This window comes from Triturus cristatus, chromosome 4_1 (genome assembly GCF_964204655.1).
Source record: "Triturus cristatus chromosome 4_1, aTriCri1.1, whole genome shotgun sequence".
Taxonomy (NCBI): Eukaryota; Metazoa; Chordata; class Amphibia; order Caudata; family Salamandridae; genus Triturus; species Triturus cristatus.
The window spans coordinates 1237304587-1237327158 of NC_140585.1; the positions used below are offsets into that span (position 1 = coordinate 1237304587).

A 22572-nucleotide genomic window follows, 5' to 3' on the forward strand; every position below is an offset into this window, starting at 1 on the left:
AGTGAGGGAATAGTTGTTGAGGATGATGGAAACGTATCCTTTGGTATCCAGTGTGATTTTTACGTCAAGGGCTCTCTCAATGTCAAGGGCATCATAGTACACAAGTGGTCTCCCTGCTAGTCGTGCGATCTTGAATGTCCATGCGCCAACTTCTAGTAAGAAGGCAAAATAATGGAAATTTATCCTACATGTCTCAGCTTCCCTGAAGCTGTAACCCTCTACTGAAGAGCTCCCAGCCATTCCAATGGCAGAGGATGACTCTCAACAGCTGTGGTTCCAGCTCCTGTGGTGTCACATGCTTCTCCAGTTCTGCTCACTTCTTCACAGCGATGCCCGGCCAGGACCCTCCATGGGAAAAATCTATTTGCATCGTTGTTTTGTAGATATGAACAGGGGAAGAATAAGAAGATAGAGTTTCACCATTCTCGTTTTTCAACAGAGACGGAATCTTTAGCTTCGCAAAGATCAATGTCTCATACTCTTCCTAGAAGATGTTTGTTATCATCACTCAAGGGCATTGTCTGCCATATCTCTAATCACCACCCCACTGAACTTCGCCAGTGAATGATGATGTCTTCCACAAGGTGACCAATAGAGTTGTGAGGAAGCTCAATATAGAAGCAACTACACCATTCCACGAAACCTGCTATTTTCAAGACTTTGCTTCTGAAACCACAGGCCAAACTCATGACATCCCTTGTATCATATCTTTTGGATCTCACATTGCACATCTTCCTGACTGCTGCCTCCATCAAACCCATTGATAGAAGAAGCAGAACAGGGCTCCTGATTTAAACTTGCCTTCCTTAAGCGTGACTCCTCCTAATTCTCGTATTGTCTCTAGATTTGAAGCGTTGTAACACACCTGGCTTCATGTCTTTCGCTTCTGTGGATAAAGAAAGCAAAAAGATGGATGCAGTGGCCAAAGAAGTGTTTATGACCTTGGCCACAGCTTTAAGGGACAAAAGCCTTACAGCTGCTACAAAAAAACTTCTTTATCTTTCTTCTCACTTATTTCTTTGTTTCAGTTGTTGTCCTGGGTAGCCGTGGAGCTTGTTAAAGATGTGGCCATCTTGTTCCATATCAAACCTTCGATAAGAAGGTTTTTATGTCCAGGCTTCCTGGATAATTGAATCTTATTAATACTAATCTTGGAAACCTTCCTCATACCCCCCCCCCCGCCCCCAACATGTTTAATTTGTATTGTGGTTTAATTAGCCATTTAAAAATGTTGCCTGTTTGGAAGAAAATTCAGAATTCAGCTATGAGTCATTTTAGTAGATTGCTCACCTTTTTCCCAAAGAAACTAATTGTTAAAATAAAAACGAAACCCCCTCCCAGTGCCTTGAACAGTTGCCCCCACAATGGCATTGAGCGGGCTTTCTGCCCCATTGTGGTTTTTGGGGAGGAAGGGGATGGGACAGAAATGACTTTCCCGGTGTCTAGAGGTCTTTCCGCACCTTTGGGGGGAACTGGTAGTAATCAGTGGTACCTTTTTCACATTGCCTAATGGCGCCATCAGCTTTCACTTTGTTTGCTGTAACATCGCTGCACAGTGTGTGCTTTGTTTTAAAGTAAAAAAAAATTAATGATTAGTTCGCTAGGAGGAGGAACCAGTGTTCGGAGACACTCGATCTTGTGCCTGCAGAAGCAGCAGCCCAGTCGACCACATCAAACCCTGTACCTCCACCGTGTATCCCTTTGGCTTCTAGAGGAGTCAAGAGGTATGAGGGTTTAGAATGGGGGCTTTTGGGAAAGGGAGGCGGCCAGGTTGTAGCGCCGGATCAAATGGAATTAGGCTGCACCAGTGTGACTTGGAGTCTTAGTCGACTAATTTTGCTCCTTTTACTTGCTCCAGGTCTCCCCTTGCCCCTTCCCCTGGGTCTACTGGCTCCTGTTTCCTTGTTGTTTGTTGTCTACCTGGGGCAGTATAAGCTCCTTTGCGCTGTTCGGTTTCACTGGTGCGCAGTCTGCAACGAGGTCCCTGTCCCACCATGATGCAGCTTTCAACTGTTGACTTCTTGCCCCCAACACAGATGACACGCCTATAGAATGGGCTGCTGTCAATTTTCTCTCTCTCTCTCTCTCTCTCTCTCTCTCTCTCTCTCTCTCTCTCTCTCTCTCTCTCTCTCTCTCCCCACACACACCCCCAAAGCTGCATTGTATCACTTTGCTAAATGCGAAAATGCGAGCTCACAAAGCAGGGGTCCCAAGAGAGGTATCGCAGAGAGAAAAACTATGCTTATCTCAATAAGAATGTGCACTCAGAACTCAAAACTTGATGTCATAACAACGCATAAGTCATTGCCTATGGTGAGCTCATCTGTTTTAAAGAGAACTCTGCAGTCTCTTACCAACAATTAACTATCAAATAGCAATGACTGTGAAATAGATTGCTGGCTTAAACATAGAGAACACAGCTCTCCGGTCCTTTGGAATGAAAAACGCCAAGATATCTGGGGGCATGGCCGGCTCAGCTGCGAAATGGCCGCTAGCTAGGCGAGCTCCGCCGGCCGAGACAACATCCTTGCATAATCCGTACAACTGGCGAGTACTTACTGTGTTGGAACGCTTCCAAACACAGCCCAAGGTGTGCGACATCTGACGGGCCGACTCCCGGCGCTGGGTGTGCTCTTGCGTTGGAGGTGTGTTCCCCGTTCTGGTACTGCCAGGAGCTGATCGCCGGAGGAGCGAGTGGGCGTGCGGCTGCGGCGAAAATTGAGACCGCGGCACCACCGGGAAAGTGGGCCGCGATCTCTAGAAGAACTGCCGGATTCTTTGCGGCTACGCCGGAGGGCGGATTGGTCTTCTGAGCCTGCCTGGAGGCTGGCGGTCCCTGCTCCTGTTGACGACTGCTCCGAGGCGCCTTCCTGGGCGAGTGCCTAGATGGTGATGAGCCGGCGAGGGGGAGGCGGACCCTGTGGTCGGGGAGGTGATTTGCGGACACTCCACGTGGGCCCAACGTCCCGGGAAGACGGTGTGGCTTCCGAAGAAATACTACTAGGAGGCGGCTGCTGCATAGGAGGAAATGGGATGGTCTTGGCCTGTGGTATGCAAAGCTGGAATGTGACTGTTTTTAAACCTTATGCCGGCACCAGTGAGACCTAGCGCGACAGGGGTGCAGATGTGGGCATTTTGACTTTGCTTGCCACCTGGGGTACCCCTTGGAGAGTGGACATAAACGTTCATGCTTCATATGACGGCCTGCATTCACCACCCTTTACGTGGTTGCTGAGACTGGACTTCAGGCCTTATTTGCGCTACGTGGCCTCGCCGCTACCGACCCCAGCAAATACAGCGCCTCCACAAACGCAGCGGGTGAGGCGAAACACCAAGGGGGGGTGAGTTATGATTGTTGGATGTTAAGCTACCCCCTGCTGATTCACCTAGCTGCGGTTCTGGTGTGTCGGTTGTGGCCCGTGGTGCCAGTCCGTGTGGATCTGGACGCTGGGACTGGCGGCGCCTTGGCTGTGAATGTGGGGCGGACCGTCCTGGGATGACAACCCCAACACTTTCCCTATGATCTCCATATAAAGTGTATATCTCTCCCCCACATCTGGGTAATTGCTGCAACTCATCGCTGGGTGGTATCCGTTCCCGGTGGATTCCACGTGGCCGCCTCAGACGCCAAAGTGTTGTCACTGCGGAGCCTGAGAGGGTATCCTTCTCAAGGGAGGGGGGACTTGCCTGTCGCTTGCCTGGTAACCCGCTTCACTGACTGCGCGACTCGAGTGCCAGCCCTACATCACACCCTTAGTCGGAGAACGGATACTGGGCAGGTATACCCGGACTGGTCATCATCCGCTTGCCTTGAGATTGACTGACGTGTATCACGGCCCGAGCCATGGGCAAGCAAGACGCAAAACAGCCGAAACTGACCTTCGACCAGTGGCGCACCACGCGTCTCACTGAGCAAGACTTGGAGTTGGGTGCGGAGCGCCCGCCAGACCCACACACGGAAGACCAGGGGAAGAGTTATGCACCCTCATGCTGGAAATGCGGTCCAGTCTCCGGAACATTGATACCAAACTGGACGCGCTGACCTCTCAATTGGACGCCGTCAAATCACAACTGGGAACACATGAGACTAGACTGGATGTGCTGGAGAACTGAGTCTCTGATTTCCATGACTTCCAGGTGGAGACAAAGGAACAACTCCTCCAGATGGACAAAGTGCTTGCCATAATCCGCGTCAAAAACAAGGATTTGGAGGCCCGGTCCCGCCGAAGTAACATGCCGTATCACTGGGGTACCGGAGACAACAGCAATTGCAAAGATGGAGACCTATGTTGCGGACATGCTCCATGCATTATTCAACCCCGACCTATTGCATGTCTTCGCAGTGGAGAGCGCGCATCGTGCTCTAGGCCCTAATCTGCCTGTCGGCGCTACCCTCAGACCTATTTTGGACTCCTATAGGCCACTCTCTTTAATCAACGTAGACGCAAACATCTTTGCAAAACTGATTGCCAATAGGCTGCAACCTCTGCTCCCCCTGGTTGCTCATCCTGACCAATCAGGCTTTATTCCTGGAAGAGCAACATCCCAGAATCGCAGGACTTTGTTTTCAGTGTTACATTATTTGCATCCCGAGGTACAAGCGGCAGTTGTTTTTTTAGATGCCACAAAGGCATTTGATACTTTGGAGTGGCAATACCTGTTTGCAATTCTGGGTCGCATGGGCTTCAGTCCGTTATTCATTAACCTAATCCGCCTCTTCTACATGCAGCTGTGCGCGTGAGGGTGAATGGCCTCCTCTCGGAACCTTTTAACATATCACCGAGTACAAGGCAGGGATGCCTGCTGTCACCTCTACTCTTTGTGATTGCGATGGAGCCACTCGCAGCGCGTATCCGGCAACATCATACCGCTAAAGGAATAGGCTTTAGTGCCCGTAGTCTTTTAATTTCATTATATGCCGATGACGTTACTTTATATGTGTCTGATCCGTCATCAAACCTGGATCCGTTATTGAGAGAATTTGTTAAATTTGGTGGCCTCTCCGGTATCTCAATCAATTGGGCTAAGTCTGTCATTTTCCCTCTTACGGATGGTACTGTCCAGGGCCCCTCTGAGTTCCCTCTTAATTGGACGGCAGAACCTGTGAAGTTTTTTTTTTTTGCAGAGATTTATATAGCGCAAACTTGACCCGAATCCAATCAGGTATCAGAGCGCTTTACATAGCACCAGTTACGTTACATGTGGACACACATTCTTTTTTTGTTAGGCACGGGGAGATTAAGTGATTTGCCCAGAATCACAGGAAGTTCAGCGTCATTACCGAGACTCGAACCCAGTTCCCCCAGTCCGAGGTCGAGTGCCCTAGCCGTTAGGTCAACATTTGGATTAGCAGGGACATGCAGGTCCTATGGAATATGAATTATGGCCGTGCCATAACCTGGCTAGAAGACAAGATCACTGCATGGGCTGGGCTCCCGCTTTCTCTGGCTGGGAGAATAGCACTGGTAAAAATGGTGGTGCTACCCAAATTCCTTTATTTATTTGTTAATCTCCCCTTGGTCCTTACACAAGCCTGTTTTTTAAACCCTGCGGTCCCTGCTGATCTCCCCGCTGATCTCCCTGGTATGGGCGGGCGGACAGGCGAGAATTTCATGGGATTTATTAACACTTCCTTTGAGTTAGGAGGGACTGGGAGCTCCAGACATGCAATTGTATGCATGGAGTGCACAAGCTCAGTATTTATACTACTGGGTGCATCCTACTCCTTTTCAGCCCCATGTGGCGGTGGAGGAAGCTGTTGCGGCCCCCCCTCCCCTTGCGGGTCTCCCTGTTTCAGATGTACAAACGCCCAAGGGACGATATTGACACCGTAGAAACCCTATGCTGGGCCTGGGACGAGCTGCGGAGGAGAGCCGGCGCTCCCATTCTATATGTCCCGGCTATGCCCCTGGCAAACAATCCAATGCTGTTCCCCGCGGGCGGCGACATTGGAAAAGAATTGGCACACAAAATGAAACTGCACACTTTTGCAGACCTTTACCCAGAGGGATCGTTCCGATCCCCTCCAACAGCTGCTGGGGATGGACAGGTGTCATTTTCTGAATTGTTTACCTATCATAAACTTAAGACAGTGTGCAGGTCTATACATAACACATTCCCGGACGCCCCGCCCACTCTAAACGCTCTAGAAAACGTGCTCAAATCAGCTTCCCCTTGCCGCCTCATCACCAGGATCTATAATCACATGCAGATATCAGCACCACTGATGACACCTCTAGCATTGTCGGCATGAAATGTGGATCTCCAACCACCGCTTACGGAAGACCAATGGTTGTACTGCTGCAACCAACTTACGGCACTCTCCCCCAATTACAAACTCCGCTTAATCCATTTTAAATTCCTGCATAGATTTTACAGGACACCTACCAGTCTACACCATATAGGTCTCCGAGATGACGACAGCTGCTACAGGTGTGGTATTGCTTCTTCTGGTTTCTTACACGTTGCATGGGATTGCCTGAGATTGGAAAGATACTGGTTTGATGTTTTTAATGTAATACACCAAATATCTGGGTTAACCGGGGATCCTACTCCTATAGGGACTGCTGGGGTATGTTAAGGACACACCTGTTCAGTTCAGAAAACTGCACGCCTTATTGCTCCTTTTTGCTAAAAGATGGGTCGCCATTCATTGGGGTAGCAGGAGGGTTCCCACTAAAGCTAATAGGTTAAAAGATGTAACATTTGGCCACACGCAATTGACCACCTACTGGGAGATGATGCCTTCCGCATCTAGGCCCAAGGATATTTGGGAACCATTTGTGACGTGGGCTCGTGAACATCAAGAGGCGACTGTAGAGGCAGAGTCACAGGAGTTGCCTGGAAAGGATATGGGATGAGACGTGGGGATCTCTTTGTGGGGTAGGTACACATGTGGCTGTACACTGTTACTTTGACTTTCCTGTGTCTCTCTTTTTTGTTGATCTCTTGTCTTATTCTTTATATTTCTGAATATGGCTATACTGTGCCCAACAGCGAGTTATGGTGTCGTACTGTAGATTTTATTCTTCATAATGGAAAGAATTCTTCTTTTGTTCTTGCTATGAGGTCTATAAAAAGGAGAACCTATATATATATATGTGTATAATTGTGTATCACATGATGGTAGTCTGGATTATTCACTTTGTATTACTCAAGCAACTGTCTGGCTGTTAGTTGTAATGTTTGTTTCGTATTACGAAATGCCAATAAAAAATAAATATAAAAAAATATATCTGTATTTGAATATTTATATCGAGTTATACATAAAAGAACATATCAGTCCGAGCATAAAGCCTTGCGGCCTGATTGCAAGTTTGACCATGGAACCCTTGGTGGATGTGCGGTAGCTAGTCGGAGCGCCGCATCAGTGGTCTGACCGCCGTGCTATGACTACGGCTGTCGGACCTTTTGGGACCACCGCAACCATGCGGACTCCACGATCCCTGGCGTGGTAGTCTTGAGGCCGCAATATGTCTAGTGGTGCCGCTGCAGGATTGCCAAGCATATTACGAGTTTCCTCACCGCCTCAGTTTTCATGGCGGTGAGGCCGCCATGAAAACCTTTGTGGTGAGGAAACAAAGCAGCACTACAAGGCCAAGTGGTTCCTGCAGGGGAGCACATGTTGTGCCACCCTGTGTGCAGTCTCTTCCTTACCTGTACTACATGGACTTTACATCCATGCCATGCAGGAACAGTCTTTGGCATTCCCATTGCGGGGCCTTTTTAATAGGCACCGCCATGGGAATGCCAGAGGACCGCCCCACGAGACCACAAGCTTACTCGTAATCTGGCGGGTGGGCGGCAGTCGAGTTTGGCGGTCCTGGAGCGGGGCACTAGCGTTACGGCCTGCTCTAGGACTGCCAAACTCGTAATCAGGCCCTTAGATAGCGAAGGGATAGGGGTCACTACTTGCGCCAAATGTATAAAGTGCTGAAAGGGAGAGCAGAAAAATATAGTTGCAGTTCATAAAATCCCTGAACAGCATTGGTAATGAAAAGTGTGGGTGAGCCATCTAAACATAAACATAGTGAAAGTGTACATTATCCTAATACATGACAGACAGCCTAGAAAAGTTGCACAAGACACACAAATGATGGACGAAATGGTTGTTTTGTCTATCATCTGTTCTTTGTGAATTTGTGACCCTAAGTGAGAAGGGTATACCAAGACATGGGTCTCGTGCTTGCTACGCCACCAGATTCAAGCTAGCCTGACTGATGAGGGGTTATACCCCGAAACCTGACCCAGGATCCTTGTTTCTGTTCCGGGGAGAACGTGTCCTGGCAGTTCGGGCTGGACTGTTCCCATGGGAGGTAGGGTCAAGACTGATTTGTATATGGCTGGATCTAAACTGTAATGGCGTGGGTGCTAAAAAACGATGGATTCAACCCAGTTCTGTGACTGGGGGTGAATGTTTGGTTTGTTCAGCATTCCATCCATCATCTATTATTTTTGCATAGAAAAGTTGCACAGCATTGTCAAAGAAAATCCAACTAAATAATGGCGTTACAAGCACTCTTCAGGTAAGACTGGGTCCCAGCCTCCTGCAGGGGGGAAGGACATCGTGGGTGACATAGTCATAATGGAGAAATGCACCCCAAATACCATCAAAGATGGCTCCCTCATCACGAAATCTGGAGGTAAATTGTTCATGGCCCGCCATCATGGCCATTTCGTCCATCCACTCTTCCTAATCTGGGGCTGCAGCCATGTTACAGTGTCTTAACATGGAAACAGCTGTACTTTACTTTAGATATTAGACTTTCAATCTAATAACTTAAATTTACAGATCACCCATCTAGAGTCTCTTGCACAGTACATGGTGGGGTTTTGACGCCAGATTGGAGCGCCTCAGTAACTACATAGATAAAATACCTGAAGATCTGGCCAAGGAAGCAAACCCATCTATTCATGCATGCAGATGCTTGCCCATCGCTTATCCCTCTCGTTGACCGTTTTGACCTCAGTAGTAAAGGAGGTAAAGTCTCTGAAAACGTCAGAAATGTAATTTGGTTCTAGTGCTCTATTGAATTATAAAGCAGGATCTGGTAGCTTGGTGGACTAATGCGTCCACTGTTGGGGCCTGTGTTCGACCTCATTGTTCCAGGTTCAAATCCTGGCGGGTGCACTCAGCCTTTCATCCTTCTGAGGTCGATAAAATGAATAATGTTGAGTTGGGTAACAATAAGCATCTGTCACTGAGCGCCAAGATACCATTGGGTGGACATGCGCTTTACAAATACACGTTATGTTATAATATTAGGTGACAAAACGACTATCCAGATGGGGAAACGCCCATTTCAAGGCCCACCTTACAAAATAAATCCGTGTGACAAAATCAAATCCAGCATGTGGCTGAAATTCACCCTATTCCAAACTCCTTAAGGAGCTACCTTTGCCTTCTTTGTCTGATTATCAATTCCACAGATTCAAATAAAACAGGAGATTGTGAAAATGTTACTGTTCCTGCTGCTATATTAAAAAGGAAGTCATTAAAATATTTAATTAAGAGATTGGAGAAGGAAGCAAAAAAGGTTGTGGAAAAAATATTTTCCAATATTCCTTATCAACTCAACTGCTAGTGAGCAAACTAAATCAAGTCATAAGTGGATCTTAACTTAGGAGGAACCAAAATTCACTTAAACTGCTCTCGCTTCTGGTTTTTTATGACAGTAGGACCTCATCATTTATTGCAAAAAGCTGTATTGGCCCCCCATTGCTGAGCCAAAACCATTCCACACAATGCCTTCAACAAACTACCTATCTGACTCTCAGCACTAAATCAACTCCTATTGAAACTAAGATAAAAGTTCTCATAATGTAGCTCAAGTACTGGTTTCCGCTACCAAAATTCAACCTGCAATTTCCAAGAACCATCAGGTGAGCAAAAGAACAATGGATTTAACCCAGATCTCTAGACTGGGGGTGAATGTATGATTTATTCAGCACTCCGTCCATCATTTGTTTGCGTAGCACTTTTCACCCTAAGTGGGATGGGTATGCCCAGACGTAGGTCCCTTGCTCACTGTGCCACTGGTATCAAGCTAGCCTGGCTGATGAAGGATAATAAAACTCACAAAAGAACTGGTGGTCAAGAATAAGACTTGTGCGAAAAAACAAGAACCAGTGCCTCGCCACACAAAGAGCCTACTCTTTCTAAAATATAAACTCAAGTGTTGAGATGTAGACAAAAGGAAAAGAGTATGAGAGAAGATTGATAGGATTTCCATCAACTGCCAAGAGAGGCCAGTGTCATCACGTGGTCATCCTTAGGTCTTGCTACTAATCCTCTAAGCCTAGAGGCAAACTGGGTAGCAAAGATTACAACTGGACAGTAAAGATAGAGCCAGATAGAGAAATCGACCAAGGTGGTCCAATCATGTCTTGTGTGATGAAAATTATATCGCAGTGTAAATGTGTGAAGGTTAAAAAGGGAGTTGGGAGAGAGAAAAAAAGACTTTAATGCACATCTCTCTGCCAATCCAGTTAAAAACGTGTAACAGCAACTTTTAACAAATAGGTTGCCTCTCAAGTTGGTCGACTAGTTTCAGCCTGAAGGGATTTTATTCCCGGCTTTCTTCAGGACCAGAGGTTTTAATAGCTACTGCAAATGTGTGACAAGTAAGACAATGAAAAACTTGTAAAACAAGTTGTCAGACAGTACAACCTGGTATGATGAGATCTCTGGACAAGCAGGGTGCACTTCACTCCTGTCAAAAAATAGAGATACAAACATATATAATCTTAGTGTGTAGGCTAAGCATTAATTCAAGTCTTCCTTATAAGTTGAATGTCTTTGATTGTCAATGTTGAAGTACCACATTGCATAACCCAGACATGAAAGGTAGTAAACTCACCTGACTTGTGTGAGATTCTGACCTCACCTCACCCGGTAACCAACTCAGGTATAGGAGACCCCGCCCTAAAAAGAATTAATCATTACTTGTCACAACTTTGCAGTAGCTATTAAAACCTCTGGAGAGATGTGCATTAAAGTCTTTTTTTCTCTCTCCCAACTCCCTTTTTAACCTTCACACATTTGCACTGCGTTATAATTTTCATCACACAAGACATGATTGGACCACCTTGGTCGATTTCTCTATCTGGCTCTATCTTTACTGTCCAGTTGTAATCTTTGCTACCCAGTTTGCCTCTAGGCTTAGAGGATTAGTAGCAAGACCTAAGGATGACCACGTGATGACACTGGCCTCTCTTGGCAGTTGATGGAAATCCTATCAATCTTCTCTCATACTCTCTTCCTTTTGTCTTCATCTCAACACTTGAGTTTATGTTTTAGAAAGAGTAGGCTCTTTGTGTGGCGAGGCACTGGTTCTTGTTTTTTCGCATAAGTCTTATTCTTGACCACCATTTCTTTTGTGAGTTTTGTTCAATTGTTTTGGGGATTCGAACTGTAGTTTGGTCGGTAGACTGTTCCCTTAGACCCTCCTTCTTCCTCCTGGGGAGATATCTATTGATGATGAAGGATAATACCCAGAAACCGGTCCCAGGATGCTTGTTTCCGGTCCAGGGAGGACCTGGCATGGCATTTCAATCTGGACTGTTCCCATGAGGCACAGGGTCAAGACTGATTTGCATATGGCTGGGTCTAAACTGGGTTGGCATGGTGAGCAAAAGAACGATGAATTTAACCCAGATCTCTAGACTGGGGGTGAATGTATGATGTATTCAGCATTCCATCAATCATTTGTTTGCATCAAGTGACAGTAGCTCCTGAGTATTTAAACACCATACTTATCAGTTCAGTTTCGTACATCCACCAAACTATTGGTACTAGGGCTTTTGTTAACATAACCAGTTACACCCTAGGATAGTGCTAAATCTTTGAGAAATGGAAAATTACTGTAACCCAAACCACAGCAGAGCGTTAACCATCATTTTTGTTAGAAGACAATTACATCTGCCCTTCTGGCACTCATAAAGCTTCTTCTGTCTGAGTGGTGCCTTCCCCTCGTAGCAATCCCTGGGCCCAGACTCAATCCTCTATTGCAACAAACCTTTAATCACCATTACCCAGGGCGATCAATAGGGTAGGCTCTATAAATCAGCAAAGTTGCCCCGACAGACCGACAACAGGATTTACGGTTGAGTTATTTTTTTTCCTCTTGAGGGTTTAGTTGCAAGTGCTCTAAGGTGGCCTAACAGCTTTAAAAGCATTTGACATGTTTTGTTGCTTGCTCAACCACCCGTACCCCACCGTGTTGTTGCTTCCCCCTTCTCACCTCCCTGTCCCCTACTGACACAAAAAAACATTGACCAAGCCAAAAATCTTTCACGTACGTGAGAAGAGCTATTTGGCTTTAGCAATGTGTTTTAGTCATGCTGTTTAGTAGTGTGGCTGTTGTGCAGCAAAGTAAAAAAAAAAAGAAAGTGTTATGAAGGGGCCATCTTTGACCGCATCATATCACATCAACAAAAAAAACCTTTCAATCATGTTGCACAGCAGCCGCGCTGCTATACAGCATGGCTTATGAAAAAAATTGACAAAGCCAATAGATATCCTCTAGGCAAGACTCGTTTGTTTTGCCAATACTTGTTGCTCGTTTTATGCATTCTTGATTTTATCTGTGTGCAGGAAGCATGGCGGGAGACTAAATCTTCAAAGCTATACTATCATTACACCCCAGTTCAGAAAATAGAGAAAAAGGACCACGGCAATGGTAGCCAGGCTATTTATATTATCCGACCCACAGAAAAAGAAATCAATATCGACAATCCTGCACTGCTAGAGTTTTTAATAGAAAATTGGGCTTCGGCATGCAAATCAGAACTCTGTTATTAATTAATATGTATATCATCCTATCCTCCAATAGTAAGAAACAAATTATAAAAGACATCATGCCTATTTTAAAGGATGTGTGACTTAGCTAAAGTGATACGACTTGGATAATCACTGGTCATTTCAACTCCAATCTTAGCTTTAACACAGTGAGGGGCACATACTAATGATGTCTTTTGTGGAATCCCCCACAACAAATAAGATAGCAGATAAAAGACTCGATAAAAGAGTAGTTTTTAATTTTCTAGCTAGTCTTAATCAAAAAGCAAATGTTAGGGATGATCCCCCCAAAACCGGTCAGGTTTAAACCCTGTGGTTCCTGTCACAGACTAATGTCTGTGACAGCACCTCATCTGAGTTGTCTCTGGTGCCTGAAGATGGACCACGACTCCAAGGCCTGTAAGGACAGTCGCACCATGAACCCCAAGGTGCTGCAGGAGTGTTTCCTGAAGCTTTTGGTCACCCGATGGCAGTCACCTCCACGATGTTCCAGGTCCCAAGCCCGTTGGCTGAGCAGTTTCTAGCACTTGTCATTGCACTCAAAGTCATCCGGTAAGTCCCACAAGAAATCGTAGATGTCCAAGAAGTAGATATGCTCTTCGACTTTGCTGCACCGGCCCAAGTCACTGAACAAAGCGCAGAAACAATGTCACTCAAAGGCGGGTGCCTACACGGAACCTGTCCCATGTGCTCTCTGCGCCTTCCTGAGTTTCCTGGAGCCAGAATGGCCCCCGCCGAACTCCGAGAATTTTATGAAGCCTTGCACCTCACCTTTGCGTAAACCGACCCCTCTGCAGCGTCTTTGGGCCCATGGGTTTGGCTGGTGCCCTCACTGGATGTCCGCTGGCGGTTCTGCCCTCAGCGGCAGCGGGTCCGGTGGATCCAGTGATCGGTCCGGAATGGCTGGGATTGAGACCGCATCCTACCCCAGAGACCGTTACACTGACTGTGCACAAACCCCATCATCATACCCGATTCTGATATGGGGCCGGACCGGCGTCGCCTGACATTAACTCCAGTACCAGCCGTAACATGACCTTACGAGTCTGTGCTAGGGCTGGCCTTTTTTGACAGGTCCAGGTAGGAGTATGATTGTGCAGAATCTGAGGATCCATATGGCGACCACAACTCTCTGGATGAGCCTGAATACAACTGGTACGAGGAGCTGGCAGAATTCCAGTGGTCTGAACACCTCCCCAGACACTGGATTAGTCTCTCCTCCATGTGTGACTATGCAGAAGAGGCTTCTTTTGCCATGGTAATGAGGAGGGCAGCTAAGGTCCTGGACCTTATACTGCACTCAATGGCATTCCACACGAACGTCACAACAGATGTGCTTCAGGCGAGTCGATTCCACAAAAGATCTCCTCCCTTTTAATGCAGCCCTCATAGACTTTCTGCATGGACCAAGCCCTAAACAGGGGCTCCTGTGCACAGGACAATTGCCCACCACCATCATCCCGCTCCTGGAGACCCAGCTTTCCTCACCCTGCACCCCACCCCAGAGAGCCTGGTTGTCCAGGCCACAAAGTCAACCCTGGCGCATTCCATACCACCGGAAAGGGAATCGAGGATGCTGGATACCTTTGGCAAGAGGATGTTCTCGTCTAGCAGTCTTGCACGGCGGCCAGTGAATGCCATGTGCCTCCTGGTCCAATATACCCACACTGTTTGGAATTTGGTTGTACAAGTGCTGCCTATTGTCTCGGAGGAAGCCCGATACATTCTGATCCAAGCTATTGCCGATGTCAGAGACACAGCAATGTTCAATTTGTTACGGACTGGATATGACCGACTTGTTGGGCATACAATTTCGTCATCAGTGGGGCTTAGACCCCACGGCTGGCTGAGATCTACTGGCTTTTCGTCAGATATCAAGGCGTCCCTTATGGACAGGCCCTTCACTGGCATTGGCCTCTTTGATGACAAGGCATAGGACAGCAGGCCCACTGCCCGGTTGTTGGGGCTATCCACAGCCACACGCCAGAGCCATTGGGGCTACCAACTGCATCCATTCCTGCTCAGCCACCAAGGCCACAGGCTCACCAGCCCTTCTTAGAGCCGTGAACTTGGCTCCCATGTAGCCTGTGGGACTCACAGACAAAAGTCTCTACCCCTTGGCAGCCACAGCCTCAAAACCGCTTTCATTTGTCCCCTTACCATCACGGGCACAGAATCTGACATCACCTGCCCTGATGGCAGTCCATGACATCAGACAAGTGGGTACTTAAAATTGGCCAGTGGGTTACTCCATCCCCTTCTTAGAATCTCGCTGTCCATGCCAACATCCCAAAATCGGCTGATGGGGGACCACCTCTCTCTGCTCCGTCAGGAAGCGCAGGGTCTTTTGGCCAAAAGTGCCAGCATCAGAAGTAGATTGTGGTTGCTATTCACCTTCTGGTGCCGAAGAAGAACGGAGTCCTCTGCCCTATTTTAGAACTGCACCTTTAACGTCTTCCTGAAGAGGGGGAAATTCAAGATGCTCACGTTGGTTCAGGTTCTGTCTGCCCTGGACCCTGGAGACTGGATGTTGTGCTGGACTTACATGATGTCTGCTTTAATATACCCGTCATGCCTGTCCACAGGCGTTACTTGCATTTCACAGTGGTCCACGAGCATTTTCAGTTTGCTGGGCTTCCTTTTGGCTCCACCAGCTCCCCTTGGGTGCTCACCAAGATGTTGGTGGTTGCAGCACTTGTGCCGTGGTCAGGGGTTACAGTCCTCCCCTTCCTCTACAACTCGATGCTGAAGGTGGACTCTTCCCAAACAGTTGTCTTTCACCTCCAGACTACGGCAGACTTCCTGCATTCGCTGGGGTTCACTATCAACATGCTGAAGTCACATGTGACTCCCTCTCAGATGCCCCCTTTCATCTGAGCCATTCTAGAAACAGTGCAATTTTGGGCCTATCCTTTGGAGCGGTGAGTCCAGTATATTCAGACTATAATTCTGATGTTTCAGTCTCTACCCTGGATTTCGGTGAGCTTCATTCGTCAGATCAGGGTCGCCCTTCGGGAGTATCTTCTATCACAGCAACAGGGAGGGTCCTGCACCTGAACCTGCGTATGCTCCACCTTCATGCATGTAGATTGAGCAGTGGCAGTTGATAGATTTTGACCTCCCTGCGGAAGTCTTTGATATCAGTCTGGCAGCCAGGTGTCCCTCAATTGAGACACGTATGCGCCTGCAGATGGGGCTAGGTTGAGGCTGGTGAACTACCAAAAATGTTGATCCCCTTTCTGCACCTTAATTAGAACTGTTATTATTTGTTCTTTTGTTAGCCTGGTAAGAATTTGCTATGGCCACAGTTACAGGGTATCTTTAAGCCATATTGGTGTTCTTACGGTTGCCAGACCAGCCCTCCCGATTAAATCGCCTGTTGTGACTTGTTTTCTAAAAGGACTGCAAACACAAGTTACCTTCAAATCCCTTTATCATGCCCCAATGGGACTTGAACCTGGTATTGACATTCTTGATGTGCTTGCCATTAAATCCTATGCACAATTCTTGTCTACGTCTTCTAACCCTTAAAACTGCTCTACTAGTGGCCCTTACATCGGCCAAGAGGGTTAGCGAACTGCAGACACTATCCGTGCACCCTCCTTACACTACATTGTTTCCAGACAAACTGGTTCTGAGAACATATGCCTCTTTCCTACTGAAAGTGGTGACAGCCATCCCTCTGCTGACGTTCTTTGCTCCTTCCAAAGAGGAGTGGAGACTCCATCAACTGGATCCAAAAGAGCGTTATTGTTCTACATTGATCTTCCTAAAGAACACCGGGTGGATGATCAACTTTTCACTGGGTTCACCAGAGCAAAGAAAGGCTTTGCAGAAAAGGACCATGCATATCAAGATGGATTGTACTCTGCATTGAAATCTGCTATTTAGAAGCAACCTCCCAAGGGCTTGCATCCTCATTCCACCAAAGCCAAGGCTGCGGCCTCTGCGTTAGCTCGCGGAGGTCCCAACCTGGCTATCTGTCAGGCTGCGATACTGGCGTCTTTGCACACGTTCACTAAACACTACTGTGTGGACATTCGGATCTAACTCCAATGGGGAGCCAAACGATGCCACCTACCGTCACCAGAAGTACTGCTCAAGAACTTCCTTATCCTGTCTGACGCCTGGGGAATATGCTAAGGTAATGAATTTGCAGCTAGTTAGAGTCTCTACCAGATAAGGCATTACTGGAAGTAAGTAACTTGTTCTTCATGCTTGTTGTCTATTTGATGTTACTCACAACCCGTCGGTGACATCGCTATAATTCACTGTTTATCCATCTGTAATTCTGTAGATTAGAAATTGTAGTTTATATTTTTAAGTAACTGCAAATAAACTTGACCTGACTTGAGTATTAAAAAAAGCAAAATAAAAAACTCTGGACGCTGGGGAAGATTTTTTTTCGCGCCTTGGCTTTCTTTTTTAAACAGAAAATACTTTTGGTGCTTATCCCAGTAGCATTTTCTCCCACTGTGCCTTGAATGACACATTAGAGCTCAATGCACTGCAAAGGTAGTGTGGTGGATGTGAATGTCTTTTCCACTGCAATGAGTAGAATTAGGGCACGTTTGAATGAAGGGAAGTTGTTTCTTATTCTTAATGCAGTAGGAGTGTTTGATGAATTATACTGATAAAATCTCCAATATAAAATATTGAAGACTGAATTTGATTCATTGCGGTATTATCCGAACACAATATGATAGTTTTTTTACTCTTTAATTAACTAAACAGCTATGGATTGGCAGTTACACTGCCTAGTAGGGGTTTTACAAAGCAAATAAAGGTATTAGACAATAATATTTTTCTTCTGTTCTTCAGAGACTTCCAAAAGAAGAAGAGAAAGCTGTTGATTTGAAAGAGGAACCCAAATCTCCAATCTCACCACCAAAAAAGAGTCATAAAAAGGCAGGTAATCGTACTATAAGACACCAAATAATGGAATTTAAAGTAGTCCTTCCAACTGCATAGTATTAGGCTACAGAGTTCTACTTTAGCTAAAATAAGCCACGCTCCTGACTAAGCTAGTAACATCATATTGAGACCACTTTTCAATTATCGCTTTGTTTTATTTTTCTAGCATGCACGAAAGCATATTTCACACCTTAGCCCTGCAGCCCATGTCTTTCTGAAAACAGTGAGCTTTAATATGTGTGACGGATACCCCTTTTGTTAGGGGTCTGAAAAGGGATATTGCTAGTGTCACTTTAAGAAACTGTTGGCATCCTCCATGCCTCCCTCATGTGTACATTCTCGCAGTCTCTCCACATTTGCATTCAATAGTGTCTAAAGTGAATATCTTGGTTCCATGCTCCCTCCACCTCTCTCCCATTTCAGAGGCTCCCCTTTTTTCTTGTGGATCACCCTTTGCGCTGATTAGCATCACCCCCCATCAGCACAACCTGCTCTCATCTGTGAATGAAATCAACCTTACCTCTTTTCAGTATCACACCATGCAAAAACAAATTTCAGTTTGATAAGAGTCATTCTATGTCTTGGAAGGCACCTAGTCCTCTCCACTCTCACAGGTCCACTACCCTCAAATTTCCAGTGGTGGTGTCTTTGTCTGAAATGTAATTGATGTCTAGCACCTCTGAGATTGTCACACTAGAGCCATCTCAGAAGTTTGACATTGAATTTAGAAAGCAAACATCTGCTCTTCACCCCTTTATGCTTGCGGTGTGACAGACGCGGAGTCTATCCTTGGAAACATTTGGTTCCCACAATTGAGATCTCTTGGCAGAGAGATCAAAACATCATCTTGAACAGAATCTCCCTGTCCCAACGAGATAGAGGAAGTTTGTTCCAGTGTTGAGTGTCTTCACTAAAAATATGTCAGTAATCTGTCCAGACTACTTTCTTGGAGGTCACCCTTGTTTACTTTCTTTGAACCACCACGCTTATATACTTTCTTTTAGCCCAGCCTTGTGTTTTTTAGTCACAGTGCCTAGATATTTGAATTCTCCTTTAAGAACCTAAAAGGTTGCAGGTAGGATGTGACCCCAGTGTCTATTCCTGCAACATGAGCAGTACTGACTTCATCCAGTTGGCCTGTAATTTGGAGATCCTTCAAATTCCATAAAGACGTACGTAGATTGTGTCCAAGAGTCTGCCACATAATGTGAATATTGCCTACATAGTGCAACAGTCTGATTTTCCATTCCTAGTTTCATTCATAACCATTAGTTAGATGCTCAGGACCTATTCAACCAGCTAGATGCTACCTTGACACAACAAAAAAATCTGGAATTGGACACACCTGCCCATTCCACTTCCTAGCTGAAAGGTCCCGGTTAATACTTTTCGTTGTACTTCTTGCAATCTTGTTGTTCAATAACCGTTGTATCAAAGTGATATTTTGCTAGCCTTATTTTTCAAACCTCAATAACTTTAAAAACAAAGTGGCTCATCAAGGAGTCTTCCTTTTGAGTGATAGAGCCTGTAGTCATACTATTCTTAGTCTCTGTCCTATTCACCTTATTAAAGCCACTGATGTTTATCTTGGTGGACCTGTTCAAAATTAAGACAGATTAGCCAGGTAAATTGGATCTTTGACCTGCATTTTACAGTACCTGGACTATGGCAAGCAGCAAATAAAGGGGGGGCTATGACATACACTCTCCCTTGGTTAACCCTTTTTTTAAATTATTTTTTTTACAAATATGAGTAGAAGTAGCTTTAGGGTTCTCTTTGTATCCTGACTAAACAAGACAGTGTCATTAGGGCATCCGTAATTTGAGATTGCAGGTCAAACAAAAGACAAAATTGATGGTCAAAATGTCACAAAATGTGTCATTTTGTGACTGGTAGCCACAGTGAATATTCCAGATGCAGAGCTGCATTCTGGTGCACTGGAATGCTGTAAACATCAGAGCATAAAGACAGACGAGTAGCATTTTTGTCATGAGTTGTTGTGATCTACCATTCTTTAACAAGTTGATCCGTAGTGTGACAACCACATTTTAAGTTTTAAGGCAAACCACTCTAACCTCATATGAGAAGCTTACTATACCCTTGTGCTCAAAAATCTGAGGTATGGTGGCTCTGCAGGGGATTGTGGTCTCAAGGGCTGGCATCTCATTGGCTGACAATTTGACCTCATAAAGAGGAGGATAGGTTAACAAAGGTGAGTCCTATTTTCATGGGGTTGCAGTAATTTTTCTTCTAATACTGCTGTATTTTAAATTACTGCGAGACTCCCACCATGACAATGGGGAAGATTCAAGCAAGTGAATCTATGAAAGATATCAATACTGGAGAACCACAGTGTACAGGTACCTTGTTTTGTATTAATTACGCACATGAAACTAGGTGCACTTGTTGCACCGTTCCCCTGGTTAAAGATAAAAATTACTTCTCAAAGTGAGAATAAACCATCTCTGGTTGCTAGACAGGCTTGTACGGCACCATCTGCCACTCTCCCCAAAATATTTCTGTCAAGCATTTTCAGCACATTACAGAGGAGTTTCCATTGATGAGAAATGATGCTACCATTTGTCACAATCCTAGAAATGGTTGAAAAACGATTCTGGCGAGATTGTACACGGTTTATTCGAAAGTAAACATGAGCTGAGGTCATCACAAGAAGCATCAACGTTATCTCTGACTCAACTGGGACAAGATGAGAGGGAAACATATCTCCCCACACCCTCTGTAGTGGCGTAGCAAGGGGATATTGGCCTTGCAGCATTCAATTAATATGAGCCCCTGTTCATGGATTAGAAAGTACAATAAAGCCCTAACTTGGTTGAAGTGGGTACTTAGTGCCCCATGCTCGGTGGCTCTGCACCTGCTGCAGTATTGATTGCCGTGCTCCTAATCACCAGGTGTTTGTGTCAAATTAAGAAATGTGCAATGTTGTTATTGCATAAGCAAAGTTGCACGTAGTTCATCATGGTCTTATCGTATTTGTAGAGTTTCTGCTTTTCCTATATCTGCCCCGTGATGCAGACTTTCTAACATTTTGTCACAATTCTGGCACTGAAAATGGTTCTGCTGTTTTCTTGTCTTCTTAAAATCTCACATGATGCATTTTGCGGGCCAATATTTTCCCTCAGTGTATTTAACAATCATATTGTCCCCTGAGGGAGATGCATGTTTTCCACCAGCAGAGTACAAGCATCGGACTCCTGTCCCCGAACCCATACAAAAGCTGAATCCTGCCCCATTATTACCACAGGGACACTGATGCAACTGCAGTGAGGGACCATGACCATTTACTGATATCTTGGGTAGACAATTTACAACCATCTCAATGTAAACTCCACTCAATCCTAAAAATTGGAATTCGTCACGTGCCCCTGCATGTATGGGATGAGTTGCGACATATGTCATACTTACAAGGGCAGACTGGTCGGACTGGGTGTTATACATTTCCCCGGGAGGCTGGAATGGTGGGGGGCCTGGTAGAATTTACCCATCAAACTCCCCACCATGGCATGTCCCGCCTATCTTTTTACGTTTTTTAAATTTCTTTTTATTTAAATGTCTTGCCTGTCTTAGCCCGCCCCCAAATACCCCCCCCCCCCACACACATAAACGCTCAATGGTCATCTGTGTGGCCCCCGGTGATACCCCAGACTGTGCATTTCGGCCCTGAGGAAATGTTTGTGGGTACTCATTTTCACATCCTTTCACCTCTGCAGAATCGAGACTAGTTCGGCTTGTTGGATCTGCATAATGCTTATGTTTGAGGCATATGAGCTGCAGATTACACACTGTGCATAGATCGCCATCTGGTGTTGGGCCCAGATGTTTGCAGTTGTTTTTCCTCTTGGAAAGTCTTTGGAAGTCACGAGGTATGTGACTCCTCCTTTGGATCGTATTGCGCATGGGCTTCGGCTCCATCCTCAGATTGTTTTTTTCCGCCATCGGGCTCGGATGTGATCTTCGCGCTCCGGTTCCGAACCGTTTTCAGTTCTTCTGATCGGCGCTCAATCCTTCCCTTTCCGTGGTATTGTTTTGATCGCGATCCCCACACTCGACGCAACTCTCATAGTTCGAAGTCTTCGATTCCGGTCGTCGATGAAGGCCTTCGGGCCTACCTGAGCTCCGGTCCTGGCTGATGAAAAGGACTCCATTTAAGAAGTGTCCTCGATGTGGGTCAAAGTTTCCCCACACCGATCTCCATGAAGTGTGCAACCTCTGCCTCTCCCAAGAACACGAGGCACGAGACTGTCAGGCTTGCAAATCCTTGCGGTCGAAAAAGACCATTCGTGACCGAAGGGCGAGGAGATCCATGGCACACTCGTCGACTGCAATCCCCGACGACATCTTCGGAGAAGGCGTCGATGTTCCCGAAGACCAGCACACCGAAGAAGGCCTTGTCAGCGCTTCTGAAGCCGACGACTCAGATGTCGAGGTCATCACTCCGGCACAGAGGGGCGTGAGTACTAACATCGATCCCCACCCTCGACGGCATTGAAAAAGGCTTCGGTCACGCCTTCGCCCTCGGGCCTAGGCACGACCAAAGACACTGCCTCACATACCTCGCTTTCGGGCCCGGTAAAGAAGCCCATCAAGCCTTCTGGCAGCTCGGGCTCGAGCCAGCCTGCCGTCAGTGCCGAGAAACACTCCTCCGCACCGGCACCGAAAAAGAAGATGGCCTCCTCCTCCTCCTCCACGCCGCGCTCCACACCGAAGCACTCGGCGTCGAAGACAAGCACTAGCTCCTCGGTACTGACACCGTCCTCGGAACCCAGCAAAAAATCAAAAGCCCTCGACACCCACACATCGAAGCCAAAAGTCATCTCGGAACCGAGGAAACAACCGGA

General features: G+C 46.4%; 1 protein-coding gene across 5 annotated transcripts in view; it reads left to right on the plus strand.

The window, feature by feature from the left end:
* The window catches only part of ZNF740 (zinc finger protein 740), a 240497-nt gene that overhangs the window by 79315 nt on the left and 138610 nt on the right, over positions 1 to 22572 (plus strand). For all 5 annotated transcript variants that reach the window (XM_085654652.1, XM_085654655.1, XM_085654653.1 and 2 more), the window contains exon 4: positions 17621 to 17707. In XM_085654652.1, the coding sequence (XP_085510778.1) occupies positions 17621 to 17707 (87 nt within the window). The remainder of the gene's footprint in view (positions 1 to 17620; positions 17708 to 22572) is intronic.